The sequence below is a fragment of the Lotus japonicus genome, chromosome 4 (assembly GCF_012489685.1).
Source record: "Lotus japonicus ecotype B-129 chromosome 4, LjGifu_v1.2".
Lineage (NCBI taxonomy): Eukaryota > Viridiplantae > Streptophyta > Magnoliopsida > Fabales > Fabaceae > Lotus > Lotus japonicus.
The window spans coordinates 31,243,520-31,267,822 of NC_080044.1; the positions used below are offsets into that span (position 1 = coordinate 31,243,520).

At 40.9% G+C, this 24,303-nt stretch overlaps 3 protein-coding genes across 3 annotated transcripts; 2 read left to right on the forward strand and 1 right to left on the reverse strand.

Annotated features, from left to right (window-relative positions):
• Window positions 1-1,248: 1,248 nt before the first annotated feature.
• Window positions 1,249-5,703, forward strand: LOC130714073 (protein LNK1-like). Its single transcript, XM_057563939.1, has 4 exons — window positions 1,249-1,393; window positions 2,993-3,513; window positions 3,631-3,979; window positions 4,994-5,703. The coding sequence occupies exons 2-4, from the start codon at window positions 3,191-3,193 to the stop codon at window positions 5,522-5,524; spliced, it is 1,203 nt and encodes a 400-aa protein (XP_057419922.1). The 5' UTR covers window positions 1,249-1,393; window positions 2,993-3,190; the 3' UTR covers window positions 5,525-5,703.
• Window positions 5,704-16,282: 10,579 nt separating this feature from the next.
• Window positions 16,283-20,349, forward strand: LOC130712612 (uncharacterized). The gene is made up of 2 exons (XM_057562437.1): window positions 16,283-17,251; window positions 20,305-20,349. The coding sequence occupies exons 1-2, from the start codon at window positions 16,283-16,285 to the stop codon at window positions 20,347-20,349; spliced, it is 1,014 nt and encodes a 337-aa protein (XP_057418420.1).
• Window positions 20,350-23,136: 2,787 nt separating this feature from the next.
• On the reverse strand, window positions 23,137-23,961 carry LOC130712613 (paired amphipathic helix protein Sin3-like 5). The gene is made up of 2 exons (XM_057562438.1): window positions 23,825-23,961; window positions 23,137-23,686 (listed from the first exon to the last, which is right to left on the reverse strand). The coding sequence occupies exons 1-2, from the start codon at window positions 23,959-23,961 to the stop codon at window positions 23,137-23,139; spliced, it is 687 nt and encodes a 228-aa protein (XP_057418421.1).
• Window positions 23,962-24,303: the final 342 nt, after the last annotated feature.

The window sequence follows — 24,303 nt, forward strand, 5'->3', positions numbered from 1 at the left end:
CCTTACTTTTTTTCTCTTCTAATCATATCATGTGTATCATTTTATCTTTTCTTATCTCTAATTGTCTAATAATTATTGCATTTTTTATTTCCACTATAGATTCCACCATGAATATAAAAAGCAAAGCAAGAAGAAAAATCAAGAGTAGGAACAAACCAAAACTAGGTCACATGGATTGGGGAGTGAGCGAGTCTAGTCTATGATTTTGTTCCTTTGTTGTTTGATTCGTTGTTTGATTCGTGTGACACTCTCTATATTACGGGTGAGCCTCCTTAGTTTTGAACGTTAGCCGTGTAAGAAATAAAAAATAGAAAAAAAAATATATTTACCTATATTACTTTGATACCCTATTAAACTTTTCTACTATGTTTATTATTTTTTTCAAATGAGCCACCCAACTAACATGCTCCCTCCGTCTCTAATTATAAGCTAACATTGAGACTTATGTGATCTCACTAAATATAAGTTAACTATGCAAAAGCTAATATTTTTTTCCATATTTGTCATTGCATTTTCAATTCCAAAATTTTGAAATTGAAACTCACTTTTACTCTCTTTCCTCCTAGTACTACCCACTTAAATATGAGTAAATATAGAAGATTGTACCATTTTTTTAAAAATCAATGCATCAATTAAGATTTTCTTAATAATCGTGATTTTTATAACTTTAACTTATAATTAGGGACATATGAAGTATCTTTTTTACAATATGATGTGTACTACTAAACACACATATGACAACATTTTTTTACTCTATCTCTTTCTTCTCCTCTAATCACATTACATGTATCATTTATCTTTACTCTCTCTGATTATCTAATTATCTAATTATTATTTCATTTTTTAATCTCCAATGTGGATTCCACACCATGAATATAAAAAGCAAAGCAAGAAGAAAAATCAAGAGTAGGCACGAACCACAACTAGGTCACATGGGGAGTGAGAGAGTCTGGTCTAATATAGTGCGGGGCCACGTACCGTTGTCGACGTAGACTGGCCCACCAGACACGTGTCAAAATCACAACACACTTAAAGTTACGTGGACGAATACAAACACAGTAACTGATCGGATCTCAGCGCCCACTTCCCCGCCACGAACCCCGAATTTCCATGTCCACGTGTCGGTTTCTCCGTGACGCCTTTCGCTTCAATTTCAAAACACCATTAACATTTAATAATTAAATAATAATAATAAATTAGTATTATATTATTATATATTCATTCACATAACAAACAGTGAAACTTTTTGTGCGGGTGAGAACAGAAGAAGAAGCCTCTGGAAGAAGCGTAGAGGAAAACCTAACTGCACACCTGAACTGAGCTCAAATCCACCATTTCTCAATCTCTCTCTCAAATTCTCCGCAAGATTCAGTTAACCGTGCTCTGATTCCAGGTTTTTCTCTTGTTCTTGTTCATTTTTTCTTCGAATTTTCAATTTACACGAACATAAATTACTACTTATTAGGTATTTTTCACGATTTTCTTTCTGAAAACATGCTAGTTATGGCTGCATGGTTGATTCCTGTAATTTTTTGTATTTAATTTATGTTTTAGTGTTATTTTTGGTGTATTTTAGGGTTTTTTAGCTTCAGAAACATGCTGAATAGAGCATAGTTTGAGGAAGTGATATAGAACTGTGATAGTAGTGAAAGTGGTAAAGTGGAAGAGTTGGATCTATAAGAGGATGATTCATGTGGTTCCTGTTTAGGAAAGTTTTATTTTGAATTTTCTAGTTTTTAGGCAATTTAGTTTAAACTTTTTTGTTACATTGACTTTTATATGTTGGTACCTGGATGTTTACTTTTGTTTAAGACACCTATTACTTTTTACTGTTAATTATGAATGCCGTGATTTTTGAGAAGTTTTTATGAGTTTTGAGCATTTATATATGTATATAGTTAAAGTTTGATGTTCGTTGTCGTTAGTGTTGTCAAATTACGATCGTGGACCATCGCGGTGAGCCAAAAATCCGCTATTTCGGCCGCTATTTAGCGGCGAATAGCGCGCTGTAGAGGGCAATAGCGGCGTCGCGATTAGCCATAAATCTGCTACACTACGCCGCTATCTGATAACACTGGTTGTCGTTGCTGAAAGTTTATATGGATAATGAATGCAATTGGAACATTCAGGTGCTGTTTGAAAACTCAATTCAGTGCTTGAAATGAGAAGTTATCAAAATGAAAATGGTCTGGTGATGTTTGTTTAGTACCTACCAAAAGTGTTCTCAAGTGAAGAAATGCTGAAAACACTTAGTGCAATGGAGGGCATTTTATACATTTATTCAGCATCAAACATTTCCTTATTCAAGTAGTTGGATGAGAAACAAACACTTTAAAACTGCTTATATTTTGTTTTAAAAAAATAGCAAATTGCACCGACCTCTCCTTAGGTTTATCATTATTGCACTGACATCTGCTCCTTCATACACCATTTAGGATTACAGATTGATGCATAATAATATATCTTAGGATTCTAGATTCAAAGAGATGCAGATGATATATTTAAATACGTATCCACACTTCTTTACATGCTATAACTTTAATGTCAATCCTGTTATACATTTTTTAAAGCTACATTGAATGTTCTGACTCAAAGACAAAGCTTTAGAGAGTACATTTTTCCAGAATTGCAGACTCATGAGCAGTTTGTTTCCTTCTTAGTTTCTTTGGAATTAATAATCTACCTGAGCATGTTTAATTTGCCAATTGAACATTAGAAGCTGTGGTTTATTTGCCAACAAAGATGTAAAATTTTCTAGTGTTTGTCACTTCACAAGTTTAGAGAGGTTGATGCTGTCTGGAATGATATAATTTTTTTCCCCAGTGAGTATTAGCCTATTAGGATATATTAATGTTGAGGGAGACAGGGAGCCACCTAGTACTGACCTTTGTTTCTGTCTATATGTGGTTCAGTGATTTGTTTATGAGGATTTATGATGTTCTGTGATGCCAGGTTATAAGTAGTTTTCTGAATATCTGTCTTGGTGTCGCAGCTTCTAGATATGTGTCAGATGAATTTGGTGAAACTGATGATCAGATAGTGCCTCCAGCCGGTGACAGGCATAAGGACCAGTCCACAATACAGTGTGATAGCTGTAAGAAATCACTTCATGAACTGCTGATTATGTGAGTAGCTATTGTACTCAGGGTAAAGAGGGATTGTCTCAACAAATCTGAATAAATAAGAAAGAATGTCGGAGAAAGGTTCATGGTCTCACAAACCTGAAGATCTGCTTTCTCCATGTGTTGGTGATTCATGCAAAGAACAGAAAAGGGAAACATCAGATAATAGAAGTATGTCTGATCATTATTTCAAGAGCAGCAATTTAGATTCTACTGGTGGTGAACTTTGTGCGGATGATACTATCTTAGGAGACAAGTGTTTGATGGAGGATGATACTGTGTCTCAATATTCAATCAGTCACATATCTCAACCTGATAATGAACTTAGCTTCCTTGATAATGATGGGTGGCTTGATTTTGGAAACTTTGAAGATATTGATAGGACGATGCTGTAAGAAATTCTCCTGTGTGACAAAAGTTTATTTGCCTTTTGCTTTGTATGAATGCCATTCAATTCATCATGATCATGATTTTCATAAATATCTGCATATTACTTTGAAAATTGCAGAAATTGTGACTTAACTTTTGGAATGGGGAGCCTCAATAATGAAGAGGAGTTCTGCTGGCTCTCATCTTCACATGGAACTGAGGGATCTGATGATGCACTGAAATCTGACTTCAAGTTTTCATCTGCTGAAGCAAGTCCATTCAAAAGTATATCAGATAATAATATCAACCCAAATGAAAATATTGAAGGTCTGACAATTCATGATTGCAGCAGAAAGGCATCTCCTATTAATAAAAATCTGAAGTCTCAGATGAATGTCGACCATGATGCTGTTCCTGCTTCGTTATCAATGTTCAGTGAATCAGACATGACGTCCGGTGTTGAAGATGGCTTGGTGCATAAACCAAAGGTTGGAACCGTTTCTTTTCCTTTTTTTACTGTCAAAAAAGACTCATTTTACAACTTGGATTCCTAGTTTCTCAATTTCAGATTATATAGCTACAATTCTGTGTGGATTATTTAACCAAACCACACGGGTCGAGACATATATTCATTCACAAAATGAACCTCTCAAAGGCATATGACACAATAAATTTGAGTTTGCCTCAAACCTTGTTAATTCTTAATGCCATTGAATTAAATTATTGAAGCATGGTATTACATGTGTATGCTATGATTTATGCACTAGACCTGATTGTGTTTGACATTTCAATGCTATATTGTCAAAATTTATATGTTTTAGAATTCAATTCAGTTGATATTTTGAAAATGTTAAGATCCCACATTCACTAAAGATGTGACGAAATAGTCTAGACAAGGCTAAAAAGTCTAGATTTTTGGAAACTCGTGGGTAAAATAGCAATAAGTTATGTTGTAGGTTGTGATACCAATTAGAAGTTATACGGTCAAGTCTTTTAGGTATTGGGGGGAAAGAAATACACAGAATAATAAATTGAAATTGCTGTTAATGATATGTTGGATGTCATTACATGAGACAAAGTACTGACCTTTACATATTCTAATATATTATTCTTTTAATCCTAATTAAATAAAGAAACAAATCATGAAATATAAAGAAATATGGAAACCAATCCTAAATATAATTGAAGATATTCTAAATTACTTTGAGATACAACCCAAATATGTGAAATGTTTTCCATATAGGTGCGCAGTAAAAAAATTCATGTGCGCACAGCCCAAATATGCGCGCAGTAATTTTTTAACATGTCCATCCATGCTTGGGCTTGACCTCTTTTGCTGTACTCAATTACGGCTGTTTTACCTTTTGGGTGTTTTGTTGCATTCATCTGGCTAATGCTTTATACTGAAGGTGAACTAATTTGACTGCCTGGTCTATTTAATTCAGGTGAACTTATAAACTGAAATGAATTGTCTCTTAATTTGTATGTCGCTTTATTGATAGATTGAAAGGAAGCTGTCAAAGCCATCAACAGGAAAGAGAAAAAACGGCTACCTAAATAATGGTGATTCTGATCACCCCTCTACTCATGTAGAGCAATATGCAAATCTGAAGCAATCCTTTGGAGACTCTTCCAGTGGAGTTACTTCTCAGGATAGCATCCACAAGCGCAGACCAAACACTGATTCTGAATCTTTAGGATGTATACAGATACAAACTCCCCTAATGAACGCAGAGTATAGTCATACTCATACTTCAAAATATACTTCCCTCCTTCCACCTTTTTCTGTATCTAGGTCTGAACATGATGGACATCCATCTCCTTCTTTCAAAGATCCATCATATGCATCAAACATGGACATTTCTCATGGTCATCCTTTGGAGGCTGCTGCCTTGAAAACAAATGATAACAGCAGAAATCCGTGTCTCTTCCATGATACAGAACTGCTAAGTGGGGGTTTCAAAAGTGAAAATATTCAAAGTTCTACGCCATTCAAAAGTCCAGGTCCAGCTCAGGTCCAGCTCAGAAGGTAGGTCACCGGTTTGAAGATGAGAATGAAGGCCATAGTGAAGTTGGAGGAACTAGCATAGGGTTTTCACAAGAAATAGAGTCATCAAATGTGCAGGAAAATTCATCTATGAGCCCTGCACTGGCTTAAGGTAGAGTTTAGGTTAGGTTATAAAGATGAAATTAAATATATAATTCAATACAAGCGATAAGGCAACTAAATCTTATTCAATACAAAAGTTTAAATAACATTAAATGAAGTTAATCACATAATAAGTGAAGTTTACGAAATAAGCAATTTAAAATATAAAGTTAATCGTTCAACTAGAACGTATTGAATTTAACACTTAAAATATTTCCTCAGACATTCAACATATCCAAATTGTAAAGTTTTCATTACAAGTGAGCAATTTCTCGCATGAGGTATGTGGTTGGTTCTGGTCAGTGTATACATTACAATGTAAGGATAGGTCACGTGAGGGATTAAAATGTTATAATCTCACTCTTTATTATCTAATGAATCAATAGCAAAGATTTGGAGTAAGTTTTTTAATTACTCCAAGAATCAATGGATAAGGGCGGGACACCGAGAGGAAGGAAAAATGATCTCCACCCTCGTCCTTAACTTTTTATTGAGATGATTTTTGTCATCATTCTCATCCGCATAAAAAAATTCTCAAGAGCCCTTAACAAGGCATCATTTAGGAATCCTCAACTTGGAAATCGAGATTGTTTCCATCCGCATAAGAAAAATTCTCAAAGCCCTTAACAAGGCATCCCTGAGGAATCCTCATCCCATAGCGAGTCCTATTGTTTTTTTAAAGTTGCTTACTCATCAATAACTCCAATACTAACCTAAACTCTACCTTAACAAAAATATAAACTAATAAGGCTCGCTAAGGCTTGGTGGTGACCGTTTGTGGTGAGAAATATGATTTGCAGATAGATGAGACGTGGACTTAACAGACAGAGTGGATGGTTTTTTTAAATTTAATTCAGAAAAATTATTTTCATAAATTAATAAATTAATGTATGATAGTGTATATGAATTAAATTTATTTAAATTTTAATTAATTAGTAATTATGTTTTATTAGTGACAAATCTGTTTTCGTCACTAAATTTTGCCTTTATAAAAAATGGGGTGGAGTGTAGATTTTAAAAAAGAATGGGGTGGAGTGTCAATCTTGCAAACCTTGAGGGGAGTGAATGTATTTTACTCTTTTTATTACTTTTAAATATTTTGCTATGTACTTATGCTTACTAACTGTTATTATTATTTTTATCTATAAAGACTGAAGATACAAATTTATAAGCATTATAATGAATTATCATGCCATAAAACTTATTAATGGATTGTAAATAGATTTCTCCCTAATCACATGAATGCTAATAGTGATCAAAATTTCGGAGGCTTTCTCTATAGTAGCTTAAATCATTGCATAGTTATGGATAAAAAAATCATTGCATAGTTGAAAATATAAAGAGAAAGTTCAAAAGGCTCTTAACTCCTTAAGAGGAAATCCAGATAAAACCATAAAACTATGTATAAAATACATTTGATTACGCTTTAACAAACAAAGCATTCCTAAAAATTTCTCACACTACCACCACTTACATGTTTTACTTTGATCATCCACATAATAAGTGACACCAAAATCCTTCGTTTTATCATGTACGCAAGCTTTATGTTCATTTTTCATATTGTTACATACTTCCATAAGTTCTTGGTATAAATCATCTTCTGTTAAGTAGTTGCTCCTCTTGAGGCACCAGGGAAAAAAGTAGTAAACTCATGAAGAAGATCTATGTGTCCCTCAAAAATCACAACAACCTGGAGAAGTTTGACATGTATAATTAAAGAGATTGAAAATATAATTTTACAAGAGGTGAGAAACGGTAAAATGACATATATATATATAGAAAATTTGTCAGACTTCGAACTTGATAATAACACATACCTCATGGAAAGCCTCAGTCATCGACTTTTTTCCCTCTCCCAACATATCCATGATGTCAATAAAGGACTTGTAAACATTGTTATTGTCATGAAACCGAGTCTGTATGAAAACAAATGAATCTGATTAAGGTGAAATAATATAATATTACTTAACCTTTCTATGAACATCAGAGCTTTAATTAACCAATTTGAAACACTTGCAATATCTAATAGTCATGAACCTAATTATTGTGACAAAATGCATGAAGTGACTTGTAAGGCCCTAAGTTCAATTTGGAACAATTTTATGGAAGTTTGAATAAAATTGAAGTTTTAGCTAATGTTTGATAACTGGCAGATTAGAACTGTCAACTTGTGTAAATTTTTAGAGGGTCTTAACGACTTCATTCGGGAAAACTTCCTTCATGAGAGTTGTAGCCCTTTAAGTTAAGAAAATTCTCGATGTGGTTTCGTGTAAATCCGATATCTGTAGCTCCAGATATCCCTGTTTTAATGAGCAAAGGTCTGGCTGTACAGTACCTACGAAATTTTATTAAAAGTTGGGTTTGTGTTTTGGGCTTAAACCTTTTTAACTTGGATTAAGTGGTGGATTAAACTCATAATCAGAAGGTTCTTAGGCTGAATGGAGCATTATGGGCCAAGGAAGGCTGATCCAAGGAAAGAAGCAAGGGTTTTGAAAACCCTAAGGCTTGGTGAGCCGCCGGCTGCCCATGGAAAAGGAAGGGGGCTGCAGCTGGTTTTTCCTCTGAATTATGAGCTTTAATGAGCCATTAATACTCTGTTCTTGGGCTGTATCAGATCTGAAACCAGAACCCTAGCCCACACAAGCCCTGGCCGCCACCCATGGGTAAGGATTAGAGTGAAATCCTTATTTTCTTACATGCAAAACAACACCAGAAAATATTTCACGTAAACACCAACCAAACAGGCAAACCAGCACCCTTCCCCTTGCTCCTAAGAGGCCTCCACTCGTCACCCTTGCACCACCAGCAACCACCGCCCACCAAGGAGGAGGAGGAGACACGAGAAAGAGAGAAAAACCGCAAGGAAGGAGAGGAAACACGTGAAGGAGAGGAAGCACGTGGAGGAAGGAGAATTTTGGACAGCAGAGGAAGCTCTTTCTATTCTTCACTTCTCTCCATCAAAATCCTACTTCTTTTCATCTAAATTCATTCAAAACCCGAGGTAAGGGCTGGTCTTAGGATCCTTTGGGTAGATTAGGAATGATTTCATGAGTTTTCTTGAAAATCTATGAACTTTGCTATGAAGGAAATTCTGGTTATGTGTTGGTTGCTGAGAAATTTGTTAAGAGTTGCTGCTGTGTTTTTCATGCATGATACTATGCTTTGCTACTCTCTAATCATCATATGTGGTATGGTTCTTGATGCCTTGAGATAATCACATGCTTACTTGCCAAAATTGCTATGCGAATTACATTGCTATAACATGATGTTGGAGATGTGATTTAATTCTGAGTTTTCATGTGAGCAAAGTACTTTTGAGGGCTGTTCTATGATGTCTATGATCAAAGGAAAGGAAAAGAAAATTTTTGAAAAACCCCAAGGACTCTCCCTTGGTTGGCCGAGCCCTACTTGAGGGTTTTGGGGCCTTGTTTTCCTTTGTTTCGATGCATAAGCCTCATGGCGCCCCGTTTCTTAATTCTTAAATGATATTTGTGTTGAGTTATGAGTTGAGTCCGTGATGCCATGATGATGTGCACCTTGTTAAGTTGTCTTGAAGAGTTCTCATTATATTATGGATATGAGCTGTGGTGAAAGGTGCTGAGTTTTATGGAATGATTAATTATTTGGGAATGTCCCATGGATGTGTGAACAAAGGGAATGGAAGAAAAATTTTACTTGGCAACCCTAGGGGCCTTTGAAGGCCTCGGCCAAGCCCTATTCCATGGGGGTTTGGTGATTCCTTTCCTTTGTTTGTTACACAAGCCATGATGAACGTTCCTAGGTATCTTATTAAGTAAGTTTGTGTGTTTGTTACAGTTTAGTAACATGGGTCGCTCACCTAGCTGTAATTCCCATGTTACCCTTGAGAATTTAATTGTGTTTGTAGAAGTGTAAACCTTGAGATGAGTAAGTAAAAGACATAAGTTGACTTGACCTAGAGCCTTAATCTTAAGAAGTGATTTGACTCGCTTGCAAGATGTTGTGAATAAACTTTTGGACATAGGTCTAGTGAGACTATGGACCATGAGAACGATGGTACCTTGCACGCGAGGGAGATTCTTTGGGTCGACTGCGGTCACCCGTGAACTTGTGGGCCGGTGTGGCTCACGTGATTTGGTTGACTGCGGTCACCGTGAACTTTTGTGGATCATTGCGGCTCCACGTGATTTTGGTTGACTGCAGTCACCGTGATAACCGTGCCTCTGCGGAAGCACGAAGATGGCCATGGAAGTTTTGGTGGGTTGTGTGAAGTGAGGAACTGTAAGACCCAAGTTTTTAAGCTTGTGTCAAGTGAATAAAATTCTTATTCACGATTAGGGTTGATGTATCGTGAAGGGAAACCTGAACTAGAGTTTACCAAATGAAATAAATGTATGAAGGAGAAAGTTCAGGAAAAGTCTGAGGTTCGTATTGAAGTCGATAAAAGTTATAGCACGATCGTTATACGCTTAAACCTAGGTCAGAAACCCTAGTAAATAGCTAGTTTACGCTTAAAGTCACGATGGAAACTTATTCCAAAAATCTTCAGAGAAATGTTAGAATTCCTCTTAATCCATATATCACAATCGTTTCGAGGCGAAACTCTAGAATCTACGAACGTCCGATTCCAATCATCGGAAGTTTGCCGAAACCGAAACCCTGGTATTTCAAAACCCTAGAATCAACCGACAATGAAGACTTTTTCTATTCAGAACATCAAATGAAGATTCTACACGCGTACACCCATTTCTCTTGATGATTTCAATCTTTCTTCAGAAGGAAGTTTTCTATTCCGACATTCGATGCAAAAAGCAACTTATCGGGTAAAATAGTTTTACACCGACTTTGCATTAGTCGCCAAAAATACAAGGGAACCTCTTTTTAGTTTTGGAATTCTTTCGCCAAAACCTATCTTAGAATTCACGGAGAATGAAGCCGGAAAAATCAGATTCGCGAAACTTTCATTTTCCCGCGTTTTGCCAACCTCTATATATAGCAAGAAAGGAGAAAAAATGGCAAATATCTTACCCATTTTTTCTCCAAACCCGCGAGCTCCATAGAAGGAAGAGGAAGAAGAGTTTTTGTTCAATCCTTGCTTGATCGTTGATTAATCAGTTGCTACTTCAAGGTTTCGAGGTATAGTCGCTAATCCTTACCTCTGATCGCTTTTTCCATAGCTTTTCTCTAGACTTTTCTGAGCTCATAGTTTTGAGGTTTTTGCAAAACTATCCTGAATACTTCATTTTTGATTCTAAACATCTTCCTTACGTGCCCAAGAGCACTTCTGTCGGATTAGTTTTTCCGTTATGTCGCCGAAATTCCGCCGGAATCAATTTATGCCTCAAATACCCATTTTTGGAGTAAAGCTTCGTCCTTTGGGCTGAAAACTATCGCCATAGCTTAGTGCTAGTAGGATTAGTTGTCATAAACGTCGTTGGTGACGTCCCCATCCAATTTGCTTTTTGGGATTTCAGTTTTGAAATTCTAAGTTAAAATATTGACCAAAATACCCCTGCGACAGTTTTCGATCCGATAATTTTTCCGAGTTTAGAATACCCTTAGTTACGGCTTATGATAGCATAGGAACCAAGTTTGATCGAAGAAAAATCGAGCCATCTAATTAACCATAGTGGCCGAGCACCCTAAGGGGGGAGGGGGAAAATTCCTTTTTCGAAAACTTGTCCTTTCGCGCTAGATTATCGTACCTCGGAGTATGTACTACTTCGTGTAACCTTAGTAAGTATTGATAGCTTAGTTTCCGATAGATTCTGATAGTATTTCTGTGGTTTTGCTCTAAAGGTGCTTTTGAGGAATTTCCAGAGGAGCAAGGCCTTGATTGTGAGGAAGTGTTAGAAGATCATCCTGGAGAATCTTCAGGTGAGGGCTACTCACTGAATCCTTAGTTAATGCTTAGGGTCGATGCTTTCGACATTGATTTACTGTTTATGCACTTGTTTGTGCTTGATTGGAAAAATGTTTTCTGAGGCTTCGGCTGACAATGTAGATGATTCATCTACTGAATGATTTTGAGATTGAATTACATGGTACGTGCTAAGGGGGTAATCTAGGATGTGTGATGCATGCTTTATATGCTAAGTGCTACGTGGTTATTGTAGAATATGTTGATATATGACATGTTGGTTGATTGTGCTGATTTAATTATGCCTTTTCAATGATATCTGTGATTCCGAGGAGTGAGGATAGCGGGCAGGTCATGCCGATTTTATTTTGAGAGTTTTGAGGAAGTTTGATAGGACGAATGAGATTCGGGCCTTGTTATGGTTTTTCATGGATCGAGACATTCTCTGGAAGCCATTTGGGATTAGAAGATCCCGAGAACTTTTAAGGTTTGCGATAAGACAAAAAGGATATTATTTTGTAAAGAAAACTCATAAGACATTAAACAACCTCTAAATATTCAATTAATGATAATAAACTCGAAATGAAGCTTAGGATGCAAATCTTAGTTTTGGAAAACGAGAAGTGTCGTCGGATCCAAGTGTTGAGGAGATTGATAAGTTTTGAGTATGTTGATACTCTTATGCTCTGGGAGCAGTTGTGTTGTTGGGCTATCCTGGGGATAAGTCCGGGAAACCGGTAGTTTCCGAGTATGTGATACTCTTTGCTCGTTGAGCAGTTGCGACCATCGGATTGATATGAGTCGGATGATTTGGAGATCATCATGAGTTATGTGTTGTTGTGAGAAGTGTCTTTTGTCGCATAATCGACTTTACCTTAGGGTAAGCTTTTAGAGACATTAATTTAGCTAGAACACGTGGCGACGTGTCGAGTGAAGTCGGAGACGTTGTTTGGCTAATCACTGCATTGCATGCACTCATTAAGTGGTTTATACACGGCGAGATACCGGACCACGGCGGATTCCAAAATTGGTTATAAGACCAGGATTTCCGCGTAAGAGCGCTGCTAGGTGACTCTTAGTAGCAGACCGAAATGGCAAGCCTTCGGGTTTTATGCTGATCTGACTACCGTTGTTGTTGGAGTAAGAGGCACGCGGGCCGAAATGGTCCCACCGTGGCTGGTGCTAGGGCTGATCCGTTGATGTCCATCCGTTCCGGAATGCATATTGGTTGACTGGGTTAACCTGCATTGCATTTCATGCAACATGCATACTAACTTAGTTGTTGAGTGTGATTGTTACTTGTTAATCCTATTTGGAACATGTTATTTGCTATTACTGTCATTTATGTTCATTATGGAATATGCAACCCTAGGATGCTATGTCTAGTTATAAGCCTAAGTGGCTATTCTCTTATCTGTACCTATTGGGTTTAATATTTACATAATTCTTTGGAGTTGACCCTCGCGTCTTCTGTGTGTGATTTGGCGGACAACGCCTTTTGTCAGATGTCCATTGCGGACTGGTTCACAATGGTCCACCCTTCGGGGGGGATTAGGTACGAGATGATAGACCAGGACGACCCCGGTTCGTGGGTGGTAGACCCCGCTCGCCATCGAGCGACGTACTCGGGGCGGATTATGGAGGACCATGTAGATGGAGTAGGACACTTGACAGCAGGAGTGCTGCGGAGATGCACTGTCAGCTTCAACTTGCCACCTGGTGTGCATTGCGGACCAGGAGTAGGAGGACCACCACCACCACCGTTATCTTCAGATGAGGAGGACCCCTCAGAGGAGGAGCCAGTGGGAGTGACTTCTTCAGACTCCAGTTCACCCACCGTTGCGATCATTGATGATCAGGGTTCGGGCCCTAAGCCCGTGAGTCCAGTACCGGAGCGTATCGCTGTGGCGAGAGGAGGACGGGTAGTGCATATAGACTTAGTCGTTCTGGATTCAGATTCGGACGACGATCATGCTGGCACATAGTTTTGAGTGCTGTTGTGAGCTCCTCGAGATAGGATTAGTGTAGGAGTAGAGTCTTAGCTCTGACAGTCATTGCTTCATTTGTTTCTTTAGGGACAGGGTAGTTTCCCACCTATAGCTTTTTGTGTGGTTTCTTTACGGGAATCACAGAGAGTTGGTTGGACTTAGGAGGTCTTGTTTCAGGCCGATGGGCCAGCTTATTCTCAGTTTTGAGGGATGGTGTTGCGGACACTTCACCTTTATATTTGGTTTGTACATATTGCCTACGGGCGCTACTCTTCTTATTACCCGGCACTGGAGGTTTACTCGTGACGAGGTTGCTACGTACAGCGGGGGCTGTTATATATATATTGTATATTAGTTCTGTTGTTTTTCGCATTTGGGTTTTATTTAATTCAGCCTAGTATATATTATTATCAAAAAAAAAAATATTCACGTTTTTCCGCATTAAGTTTACTTTTGGTTACTAAAGTGACGCCACCGAAATCGGGGTGTTACAGGAACCGATAGACGACTGCGGTCACCCGTGAACTTGTGGGCCGGTGTGGCTCACGTGATTTGGTTGACTGCGGTCACCGTGAACTTTTGTGGATCATTGCGGCTCCACGTGATTTTGGTTGACTGCGGTCACCGTGATAACCGTGCCTCTGCGGAAGCACGAAGATGGCCATGGAAGTTTTGGTGGGTTGTGTGAAGTGAGGAACCGATAGATGACTAACTAACATCTTAAACCCTAATGCAAAAGAGATAATTATTTGTAATTATGGAAGTTGCTTCATTATATCTATTGTATTATGTGTTTTCTTTTAGACCTGACCCTTGCTGTTGTTTATGTGTTTATTTGGGGGGGGGGGGGTAGATGGCGTCGACGACAACGACGTTCGTGCATCGCTGGATGCTGAGACTTGATGGGGAGCTAGATGATTGGGCCTGGAGAGCCGACTTCTCCGGGATCCGCAGAGTTTATGTCGGGGATGTTAGCTTTATAGGGATGGACCGGGACGGCAATATAGTGGAGGTTCGCACGGTTGAAGGGGGCATCCTTGACATGCCCTATCCACCTCCTAGGTTCCTACTACCTGAGGTCGAGGGAGTCGGGGAAACACCTGCTGAGACTAAGGCTGGGACACCTGCTGAGTTCGTGCCTCAAGACGGGTCTGACGCTTCGGTTACGGGACAGCGACGCTATGGTGGAGGCGCCAGGTTTATACACAACAACTTGGTGGGGTCGAGACCCAAAAAGAGAAGACAGGTGGTAGAAGATGTGAAGCCCAAGGATGAACCTGCCGAGTGACCGTGACACTGATGACTGGACTGGGAGCCCTATGAGCGAGCGTTCTTTTGGAACTTCATTTTATTTTGTTGAGTTTTATGAGAACTTGAGTAACTGATGTAAACTATTTACTTCCGCCGTGGTTTTTCCATACGTGGGTGTGGGCACGGTTTTCTTTATTTACTTGCAGTTGATTTTATAACAATTGATGCTCTATCCGTTTATGAGTTTAATGCAAAACATATTTCATTATCCTGCTGTTTTTGGTTATGTTATGAATCGGAAAACACTAATGTGATTTCTAGCAATGGCATTCAAGAGCTTTCAAAAGTAAAAATGACCTTTATCACCTAATCAAGAGTAATAAATGGATCGGCGGAAATGTTTGTGAAAATTGGTTACTGTGTGACACTCGAGAAATCGGGGCGTTACATTGTGGTATCAGAGCTCCGGTTGAGAAACCAGAGCACTAAGGGTTTTGGGCTTACGAGTTTCCGAACTCGTTGATGTTTTTGTTTTGATAAAGATGTTTTCAAAGCTTCGCGGTGAGGTTGGGTAGACTTGTGTGCTAAGATGGTTGTTTGATTGAGATTGTCTGAAGTTAGTACCATTGCCGTGGTACTTGGGGTAAGGTAGCTTAATTTTACTGTTGAAAGTTAATTGATATTGTGGGCACTGACGTTAGCTTGTGGTTCTATTTCAAGCAGGATGCCTCCAAGACAGGACCCCACTAACGCTCAGTTGGCCCAGGCTATGGCCCAGCTGGCGCAGGTCGTCGCCCAGCAGGTCGCCGTCACTACTGCCCAGACTGCAGCCCAGGCTCAGCGAGAGGCAGAAGAGAATAATAGGAGAGCAGAGGAGGAAGCTCGAAGAGCTCAGCGAGCCGAGAGGGAATTGGCTCAAGATCAGATTCGCATGAGAACAAATTTCAACCGGCACGCACCGCCCAAGTTCCAAGGCGAAGCTGAACCCGAAAAGGCTGATCTATGGGTTCAGGAGATGGAGAAGATCTTTGAGGCACTCCATACCCCGGATGCCGAGAAGGTCAACTTGGCCACTTTTATGCTGAAGGGTGATGCTGAGTATTGGTGGCGTAGTGCCAGACAGCTGATGACGGCCAACCATGAGGCCATCACTTGGGAGTCTTTCAGGAAGACTTTCATGGATAAGTACTTCCCGGAAACAGCAAGGGAAGAAATGGAGAACATGTTCCTCAGCTTGAGGCAAGGACCTACCTCTGTGGGAGAGTATGCTGCACGTTTGGAAGCCCTATCCAAACACTTTCGATTCTTCCAGAACCAGGTGGATGAGGCTTACTTATGCAACAGGTTCATGCGAGGGTTGAGGAATGAAATTGAGAAGGCTGTGAGGCCTTTGGGAATCAGGTTCTACCAGCAGCTAGTGGAGAAGGCCCGTGAAGTCGAGGCTATGGAAAACAGGTAGAGAGGCCGCCCAGAGAACGGAGGATCAGCACGCCCGGGACAAAATCAACCGGGAAGATTCAATGGACAGAGATCAGTGGGGAAGTTCGATAAGGGCAAGGCGCCAATGAGAAAGCCTTACCAGCGCCCAACTGCCCAAGTGCCAAATGTTGTGAGGGGAGCAGCCCCTGTTTCAAAGGAGGACGTGACCTGCTACAAGTGTAACGAGAAGGGACACTATGCCAACGAGTGTGGCAAGGAGATTGTATGCTGGCGATGCCGGAAGCCAGGTCATGTGGAGAGGAATTGCCCGAGTGCGGCCAGGACCGAGCCAGTGCTGAATACTGCCAGAGGGAGACGACCATCTGCTCCAGGTCGTGTCTTTGCTATTTCAGGAGAACAGGCTGCTGTTACTGATGACCTTATCCAGGGTACGTGTCTTATTGCTGGAACATCACTAATGGTTTTATTTGATTCGGGTGCTACACACTCATTCATTGCTGAGGATTGTGTGAAGAAGCTAGGGCTACTGACTGCTGATCTACCCTTCGATCTGGTGGTGACAACCCCTGCCGCTGATCGACTAGTTACACGCACGGCATGCTTGCAATGTCCGTTGGTTTACGAGGATCGGAAGTTCTTTGCGAACCTCGTCTGTTTAGGGCTCAAAGAGCTGGATGTGATCTTGGGAATGGATTGGTTAGCGCAATATCACGTGCTCTTAGATTGTGCTAACAAGGCGGTAGTATTCCCAGATCCCGGCGTTACGGATTACTTAAACTCGTACAGCCTGGGGAAGGGTTCACCGGCGTATGTGAACTCTATCGTTGCCGAAGCAAAACATGATGGTGATGTGCGCAATATCTTGGTGGTACAGGAGTATGTCGATGTGTTTCCCGAAGACGTGCCCGGTTTGCCACCAGTCAGAGAGACGGAGTTCTCTATTGACATTGTGCCCGGTATTGGACCAATATCGATGGCACCTTATCGTATGGCCCCAGCGGAGTTTGTAGAGTTGGCAAAGCAGTTGGATGATCTCTCCTCAAAGGGATTCATTCAACCTAGCGTATCGCCATGGGGTGCACCTGTGCTATTGGTAAAGAAGAAGGATGGGAAGTCCAGATTGTGTGTGGATTACCGGCAGCTGAATAAGGTGACAGTGAAGAACCGTTATCCGATGCCTCGGATAGACGACTTGATGGATCAACTTAGAGGAGCGGTGATCTTCTCGAAGATAGATCTTAAGTCAGGATACCATCAGATCCGAGTCAAGGAATCGGACATCCAGAAGACCGCATTCAGGACTCGATACGGGCATTATGAATATCTTGTGATGCCGTTTGGGGTTACTAATGCACCCGCAGTGTTTATGGACTACATGAACAGAGTGTTCAGACCATTCCTGGACAAGTTCGTGGTGGTATTCATCGATGACATCCTAATCTACTCGAAGAGTAGGGAGGAACATGAGGAGCATCTACGCCAGGTGTTGGGCGTGTTGCGAGAGAAACAGCTATATGCTAACGGCTCAAAGTGTGAGTTCTGGATGGAGGAGGTGAAATTTTTGGGGCATGTCATATCAAGTCAGGGTGTGGCAGTGGACCCTAGCAAGATTGAGACGATTCTGTCATGGGAGCAACCTAAGACGGCAAGCGACATCAGGAGCTTTGTTGGGCTTGCTGGCTACTATAGACGATTCGTCAAAGATTATGCAAAGTTGACTTCGCCGTTGACCCAGTTGACGAAGAAGAATCAACCGTTTGCGTGGACGGAGAAGTGTGAGGCTAGTTTCCAGGAGTTGAAGAAGCGGCTGACCACCGCACCCATACTAGCTTTACCTAAGGAAGGAGAACCTTATGACGTGTACTGTGATGCGTCACACAATGGTTTGGGGTGTGTAATGATGCAAGATAAGAAAGCAATTGCCTATGCTTCAAGGCAGTTGAAGACTCATGAGAAGAACTACCCCACACATGACTTGGAGTTGGCTGCCATAGTTTATGCTCTCAAGATTTGGAGACACTATCTCTATGGCAGTACGTTCACGATCTACAGCGATCATAAGAGTTTAAAGTACCTATTTGATCAGAAGGATCTGAACATGAGGCAGCGGAGGTGGATGGAGTTCCTTCAGGACTATGAGTTCACTCTACAGTACCATCCGGGGAAAAGCAATGTCGTAGCCGACGCTCTCAGCCGGAAGGCTATACATGTGTCCTCAATGATGGTCAAGGAGTTAGAACTGTTGGAGGCTTTCCGAGATCTGAGCTTGAACGTTAAGCTCGCACCAGGAAGACTGAGTTTCGGAATGGTGACGGTGTCAAGTGGACTTTTGGAAGAGATCAAGTCTAGACAAGAGACTGATGAAGGGATAGCTGAGTGGCGAGACCGTGTGACTCAGGGAAAGGCACCAGAGTTCTCTATTGGGAATGACAATATTCTGCGATGCAAGGGACGGATATGTGTGCCTGACGATGCAGAGATGAGAAGATTGATCCTGGATGAAGGACACAAGAGTAGACTGAGTATCCATCTCGGAATGAGCAAGATGTATCAGGACTTGAAACTTCACTTCTGGTGGCCTGGGATGAAGAAACAAGTGGCTGAGTATGTTTCTACTTGCTTGACATGTCAGAAAGCGAAGGTAGAGCATCAGAAGCCCGCAGGGAAGCTGCAACCACTAGATGTCCCAGAGTGGAAGTGGGACAGTATTTCTATGGACTTCGTGACGGCTTTGCCTTTAACTCGGAGGAAGTTCGATGCAATTTGGGTTGTTGTTTATCGTTTGACAAAGACCGCTCATTTTATCCCGATCAACCTGAAGTACAAGGTGGAGAAATTGGCGGAGATTTATGTGGCTGAGGTTGTGCGTCTACATGGTGTACCGACCAGCATCGTGTCAGACAGAGATCCGAGGTTTACCTCTCACTTTTGGGGAGCCTTGCAGCAGGCCCTCGGAACTAAGTTGAGATTGAGCTCTGCCTATCATCCGCAAACCGATGGGCAGACAGAGAGGACAATCCAGTCGCTGGAAGATTTGCTACGGGCCTGTGTGTTGGATCACAAGGGCAGTTGGGATGAGATGCTGCCATTGATCGAATTCACTTACAACAATAGTTTCCATGCGAGCATCGGCATGGCACCTTACGAAGCTTTGTACGGTCGGAGGTGTCGTACGCCCTTATGCTGGCATCAAGATGGAGAAAATTTGGTGATTGGACCGGAATTGGTGCAACAGACCACCGAGGAAGTCAGGAGAATTCAGGAAAAGATGAGAACCGCGCAGAGTCGCCAAAAGAGTTACGCCGACAACCGACGGAAGGAGTTGGAATTTCAGGCCGGAGACCATGTCTTCTTGCGGGTTACCCCGATGACAGGTGTCGGAAGGGCAATCAAGTCCAAGAAGCTTACTCCGAAGTTTATTGGGCCGTACCAGATCACGGAGCGAGTTGGACCGGTGGCGTACAGGATCGCCCTACCACCGTTCCTATCCAACATCCATGACGTTCTTCATGTGTCGCAGTTGCGGAAGTACATGGCAGATGATTCGCATGTGATTACGCCAGACGACATACAGCTGAGAGATGATCTGACAATGGAGGTGCCACCCATCAAGATCGTCGACCGAAGCATAAAGCGCTTAAGAAACAAGGAGGTGCCTTTAGTGAAGGTCGTGTGGAACCAAGAGACTAGTGACGCGACCTGGGAGTTAGAGGATAAGATGCGGGAGTCACACCCCGATTTATTTGTAAACCCTTAAGTTTCGAGGGCGAAACTTTTTTAAGGGAGGTGGTATTGTAAGGCCCTAAGTTCAATTTGGAACAATTTTATGGAAGTTTGAATAAAATTGAAGTTTTAGCTAATGTTTGATAACTGGCAGATTAGAACTGTCAACTTGTGTGAATTTTTAGAGGGTCTTAACGACTTCATTCGGGCAAACTTCCTTCATGAGAGTTGTAGCCCTTTAAGTTAAGAAAATTCTCGATGTGGTTTCGTGTAAATCCGATATCTGTAGCTCCAGATATCCCTGTTTTAATGAGCAAAGGTCTGGCTGTACAGTACCTACGAAATTTTATTAAAAGTTGGGTTTGTGTTTTGGGCTTAAACCTTTTTAACTTGGATTAAGTGGTGGATTAAACTCATAATCAGAAGGTTCTTAGGCTGAATGGAGCATTATGGGCCAAGGAAGGCTGATCCAAGGAAAGAAGCAAGGGTTTTGAAAACCCTAAGGCTTGGTGAGCCGCCGGCTGCCCATGGAAAAGGAAGGGGGCTGCAGCTGGTTTTTCCTCTGAATTATGAGCTTTAATGAGCCATTAATACTCTGTTCTTGGGCCGTATCAGATCTGAAACCAGAACCCTAGCCCACACAAGCCCTGGCCGCCACCCATGGGTAAGGATTAGAGTGAAATCCTTATTTTCTTACATGCAAAACAGCACCAGAAAATATTTCACGTAAACACCAACCAAACAGGCAAACCAGCACCCTTCCTCTTGCTCCTAAGAGGCCTCCACTTGTCACCCTTGCACCACCAGCAACCACCGCCCACCAAGGAGGAGGAGGAGACACGAGAAAGAGAGAAAAACCGCAAGGAAGGAGAGGAAACGCGTGAAGGAGAGGAAGCACTTGGAGGAAGGAGAATTTTGGACAGCAGAGGAAGCTCTTTCTATTCTTCACTTCTCTCCATCAAAATCCTACTTCTTTTCATCTAAATTCATTCAAAACCCGAGGTAAGGGCTGGTCTTAGGATCCTTTGGGTAGATTAGGAATGATTTCATGAGTTTTCTTGAAAATCTATGAACTTTGCTATGAAGGAAATTCTGGTTATGTGTTGGTTGCTGAGAAAATTGTTAAGAGTTGCTGCTGTGTTTTTCATGCATGATACTATGCTTTGCTACTCTCTAATCATCATATGTGGTATGGTTCTTGATGCCTTGAGATAATCACATGCTTACTTGCCAAAATTGCTATGCGAATTACATTGCTATAACATGATGTTGGAGATGTGATTTAATTCTGAGTTTTCATGTGAGCAAAGTACTTTTGAGGGCTGTTCTATGATGTCTATGATCAAAGGAAAGGAAAAGAAAATTTTTGAAAAACCCCAAGGACTCTCCCTTGGTTGGCCGAGCCCTACTTGAGGGTTTTGGGGCCTTGTTTTCCTTTGTTTCGATGCATAAGCCTCATGGCGCCCCGTTTCTTAATTCTTAAATGATATTTGTGTTGAGTTATGAGTTGAGTCCGTGATGCCATGATGATGTGCACCTTGTTAAGTTGTCTTGAAGAGTTCTCATTATATTATGGATATGAGCTGTGGTGAAAGGTGCTGAGTTTTATGGAATGATTAATTATTTGGGAATGTCCCATGGATGTGTGAACAAAGGGAATGGAAGAAAAATTTTACTTGGCAACCCTAGGGGCCTTTGAAGGCCTCGGCCAAGCCCTATTCCATGGGGGTTTGGTGATTCCTTTCCTTTGTTTGTTACACAAGCCATGATGAACGTTCCTAGGTATCTTGTTAAGTAAGTTTGTGTGGTTGTTACTGTTTAGTAACATGGGTCGCTCACCTAGCTGTAATTCCCATGTTACCCTTGAGAATTTAATTGTGTTTGTAGAAGTGTAAACCTTGAGATGAGTAAGTAAAAGACATAAGTTGACTTGACCTAGAGCCTTAATCTTAAGAAGTGATTTGACTCGCTTGCAAGATGTTGTGAATAAACTTTTGGACATAGGTCTAGTGAGACTATGGACCATGAGAACGATGGTACCTTGCACGCGAGGGAGATTCTTTGGGTCGACTGCGGTCACCCGTGAACTTGTGGGCCGGTGTGGCTCACGTGATTTGGTTGACTGCGGTCACCGTGAACTTTTGTGGATCATTGCGGCTCCACGTGATTTTGGTTGACTGCGGTCACCGTGATAACCGTGCCTCTGCGGAAGCACGAAGATGGCCATGGAAGTTTTGGTGGGTTGTGTGAAGTGAGGAACCGATAGATGACTAACTAACATCTTAAACCCTAATGCAAAAGAGATAATTATTTGTAATTATGGAAGTTGCTTCATTATATCTATTGTATTATGTGTTTTCTTTTAGACCTGACCCTTGCTGTTGTTTATGTGTTTATTTGGAGGGGGGGGTAGATGGCGTCGACGACAACGACGTTCGTGCATCGCTGGATGCTGAGACTTGATGGGGAGCTAGATGATTGGGCCTGGAGAGCCGACTTCTCCGGGATCCGCAGAGTTTATGTCGGGGATGTTAGCTTTATAGGGATGGACCGGGACGGCAATATAGTGGAGGTTCGCACGGTTGAAGGGGGCATCCTTGACATGCCCTATCCACCTCCTAGGTTCCTACTACCTGAGGTCGAGGGAGTCGGGGAAACACCTGCTGAGACTAAGGCTGGGACACCTGCTGAGTTCGTGCCTCAAGACGGGTCTGACGCTTCGGTTACGGGACAGCGACGCTATGGTGGAGGCGCCAGGTTTATACACAACAACTTGGTGGGGCCGAGACCCAAAAAGAGAAGACAGGTGGTAGAAGATGTGAAGCCCAAGGATGAACCTGCCGAGTGACCGTGACACTGATGACTGGACTGGGAGCCCTATGAGCGAGCGTTCTTTTGGAACTTCATTTTATTTTGTTGAGTTTTATGAGAACTTGAGTAACTGATGTAAACTATTTACTTCCGCCGTGGTTTTTCCATACGTGGGTGTGGTCACGGTTTTCTTTATTTACTTGCAGTTGATTTTATAACAATTGATGCTCTATCCGTTTATGAGTTTAATGCAAAACATATTTCATTATCCCGCTGTTTTTGGTTATGTTATGAATCGGAAAACACTAATGTGATTTCTAGCAATGGCATTCAAGAGCTTTCAAAAGTAAAAATGACCTTTATCACCTAATCAAGAGTAATAAATGGATCGGCGGAAATTTTTGTGAAAATTGGTTACTGTGTGACACTCGAGAAATCGGGGCGTTACATGACTTCATTGAAGATTTTACCTTCTTCATGTCTAGCATTCATCTTGTTTGGAGGTTGGTTCTCCACTTCAGTATTTTCCACGATATGTACAACTTCTTCATGTTCAGCATGCAATCCCTTAGGAGGATGTTCATCCTCCTTAATCTCTTCCACAAAACCTATGGCTTCTCCATGCATCTTGTTAAGAGATTTTTCATCCACTTTAGTCTTGTTCACAAAATCCGCGGCTCGCATATCTCCAACACGAATTCTCTTAGGAGCTTGTTCATTATCCTTAATCTGATCCACGAATTTGGTGGCTTCTTCAAGTATCTTGTTTGGAAGTTGTTCATCCTCTTTAATCTTATTCAAGGAATCTATAGTTTCTTTATGTTCATCATGCATCCTCCTAAGAGTTTGGTCATCCTCCTTAGGAAGATTTTCACCTTCGACTGGAAGTATGATTTCATATTTATTTGGCAAGAAGATGTCAAATCCCAAAAGTAGATCAGTGTGCCCTTTAAACATCTCCTTTACTCTTTCTACAACATACTCAATATCAATTCTACATTTGAACAAAAGAAACACAAATTAATTTTATTTAAATAAATCAAGACACGCCCACAACGAAATGCAAGAAAGTAAAGGAAAAAAAGTTATGAGTAAGACAAGAAATGGGTACACTAGTACAAACTAGCCAAACCTTTTATCTTTGTAATCCTTCATTAAATACAAAAAGGAATTATAGTTTCCCTTCTCATATGGAAATACGTCCTTTATTGCCTTAAGATATGCTAAGGCATCATCACGAGTTAGTTTCATACCACATTCTCTTGCCATTTGGGAATTTCTGAGCTTCACTCCACAAAATTTTAACATTTAGAGCATAGGAGTAGATGATGATAAATAATTTATCATGAGATAATTTAAGCATAATTTTCAAGAAGAATATTTTGATCATATCTGTCAACAACAAACACTTAAAGGAAAGACAAATTAAAACAGTTTCTTAGTTTAATAGAGATTAAATTATGAAAAACAAATGTGAAAAAATAAATAAGCCTCCAGCCTATTTTTTTAGTAGATAACAAAATAAAAATATTACAAATAGTGAGTACAAGATGTACCCAAAAAAAGTATACAAATGATCATAAACATCTACTAAGGAAACATCTTCACAAA

Coding starts and splice junctions, on each gene's coding strand:
- LOC130714073 (XM_057563939.1), top strand. CDS start 3,191: ATGTCGGAGAAAGGTTCATGGTCTCACAAACCTGAAGATCTGCTTTCT. Junction 3,514..3,630: donor GATATTGATAGGACGATGCT/GTAAGAAATTCT, acceptor TGAAAATTGCAG/AAATTGTGACTTAACTTTTG. Junction 3,980..4,993: donor GCTTGGTGCATAAACCAAAG/GTTGGAACCGTT, acceptor CTTTATTGATAG/ATTGAAAGGAAGCTGTCAAA.
- LOC130712612 (XM_057562437.1), top strand. CDS start 16,283: ATGAGAAAGCCTTACCAGCGCCCAACTGCCCAAGTGCCAAATGTTGTG. Junction 17,252..20,304: donor GGGGTGCACCTGTGCTATTG/GTAAAGAAGAAG, acceptor ACTCATAATCAG/AAGGTTCTTAGGCTGAATGG.
- LOC130712613 (XM_057562438.1), bottom strand. CDS start 23,961: ATGGCAAGAGAATGTGGTATGAAACTAACTCGTGATGATGCCTTAGCA. Junction 23,687..23,824: donor AAGGATTACAAAGATAAAAG/GTTTGGCTAGTT, acceptor GTTCAAATGTAG/AATTGATATTGAGTATGTTG.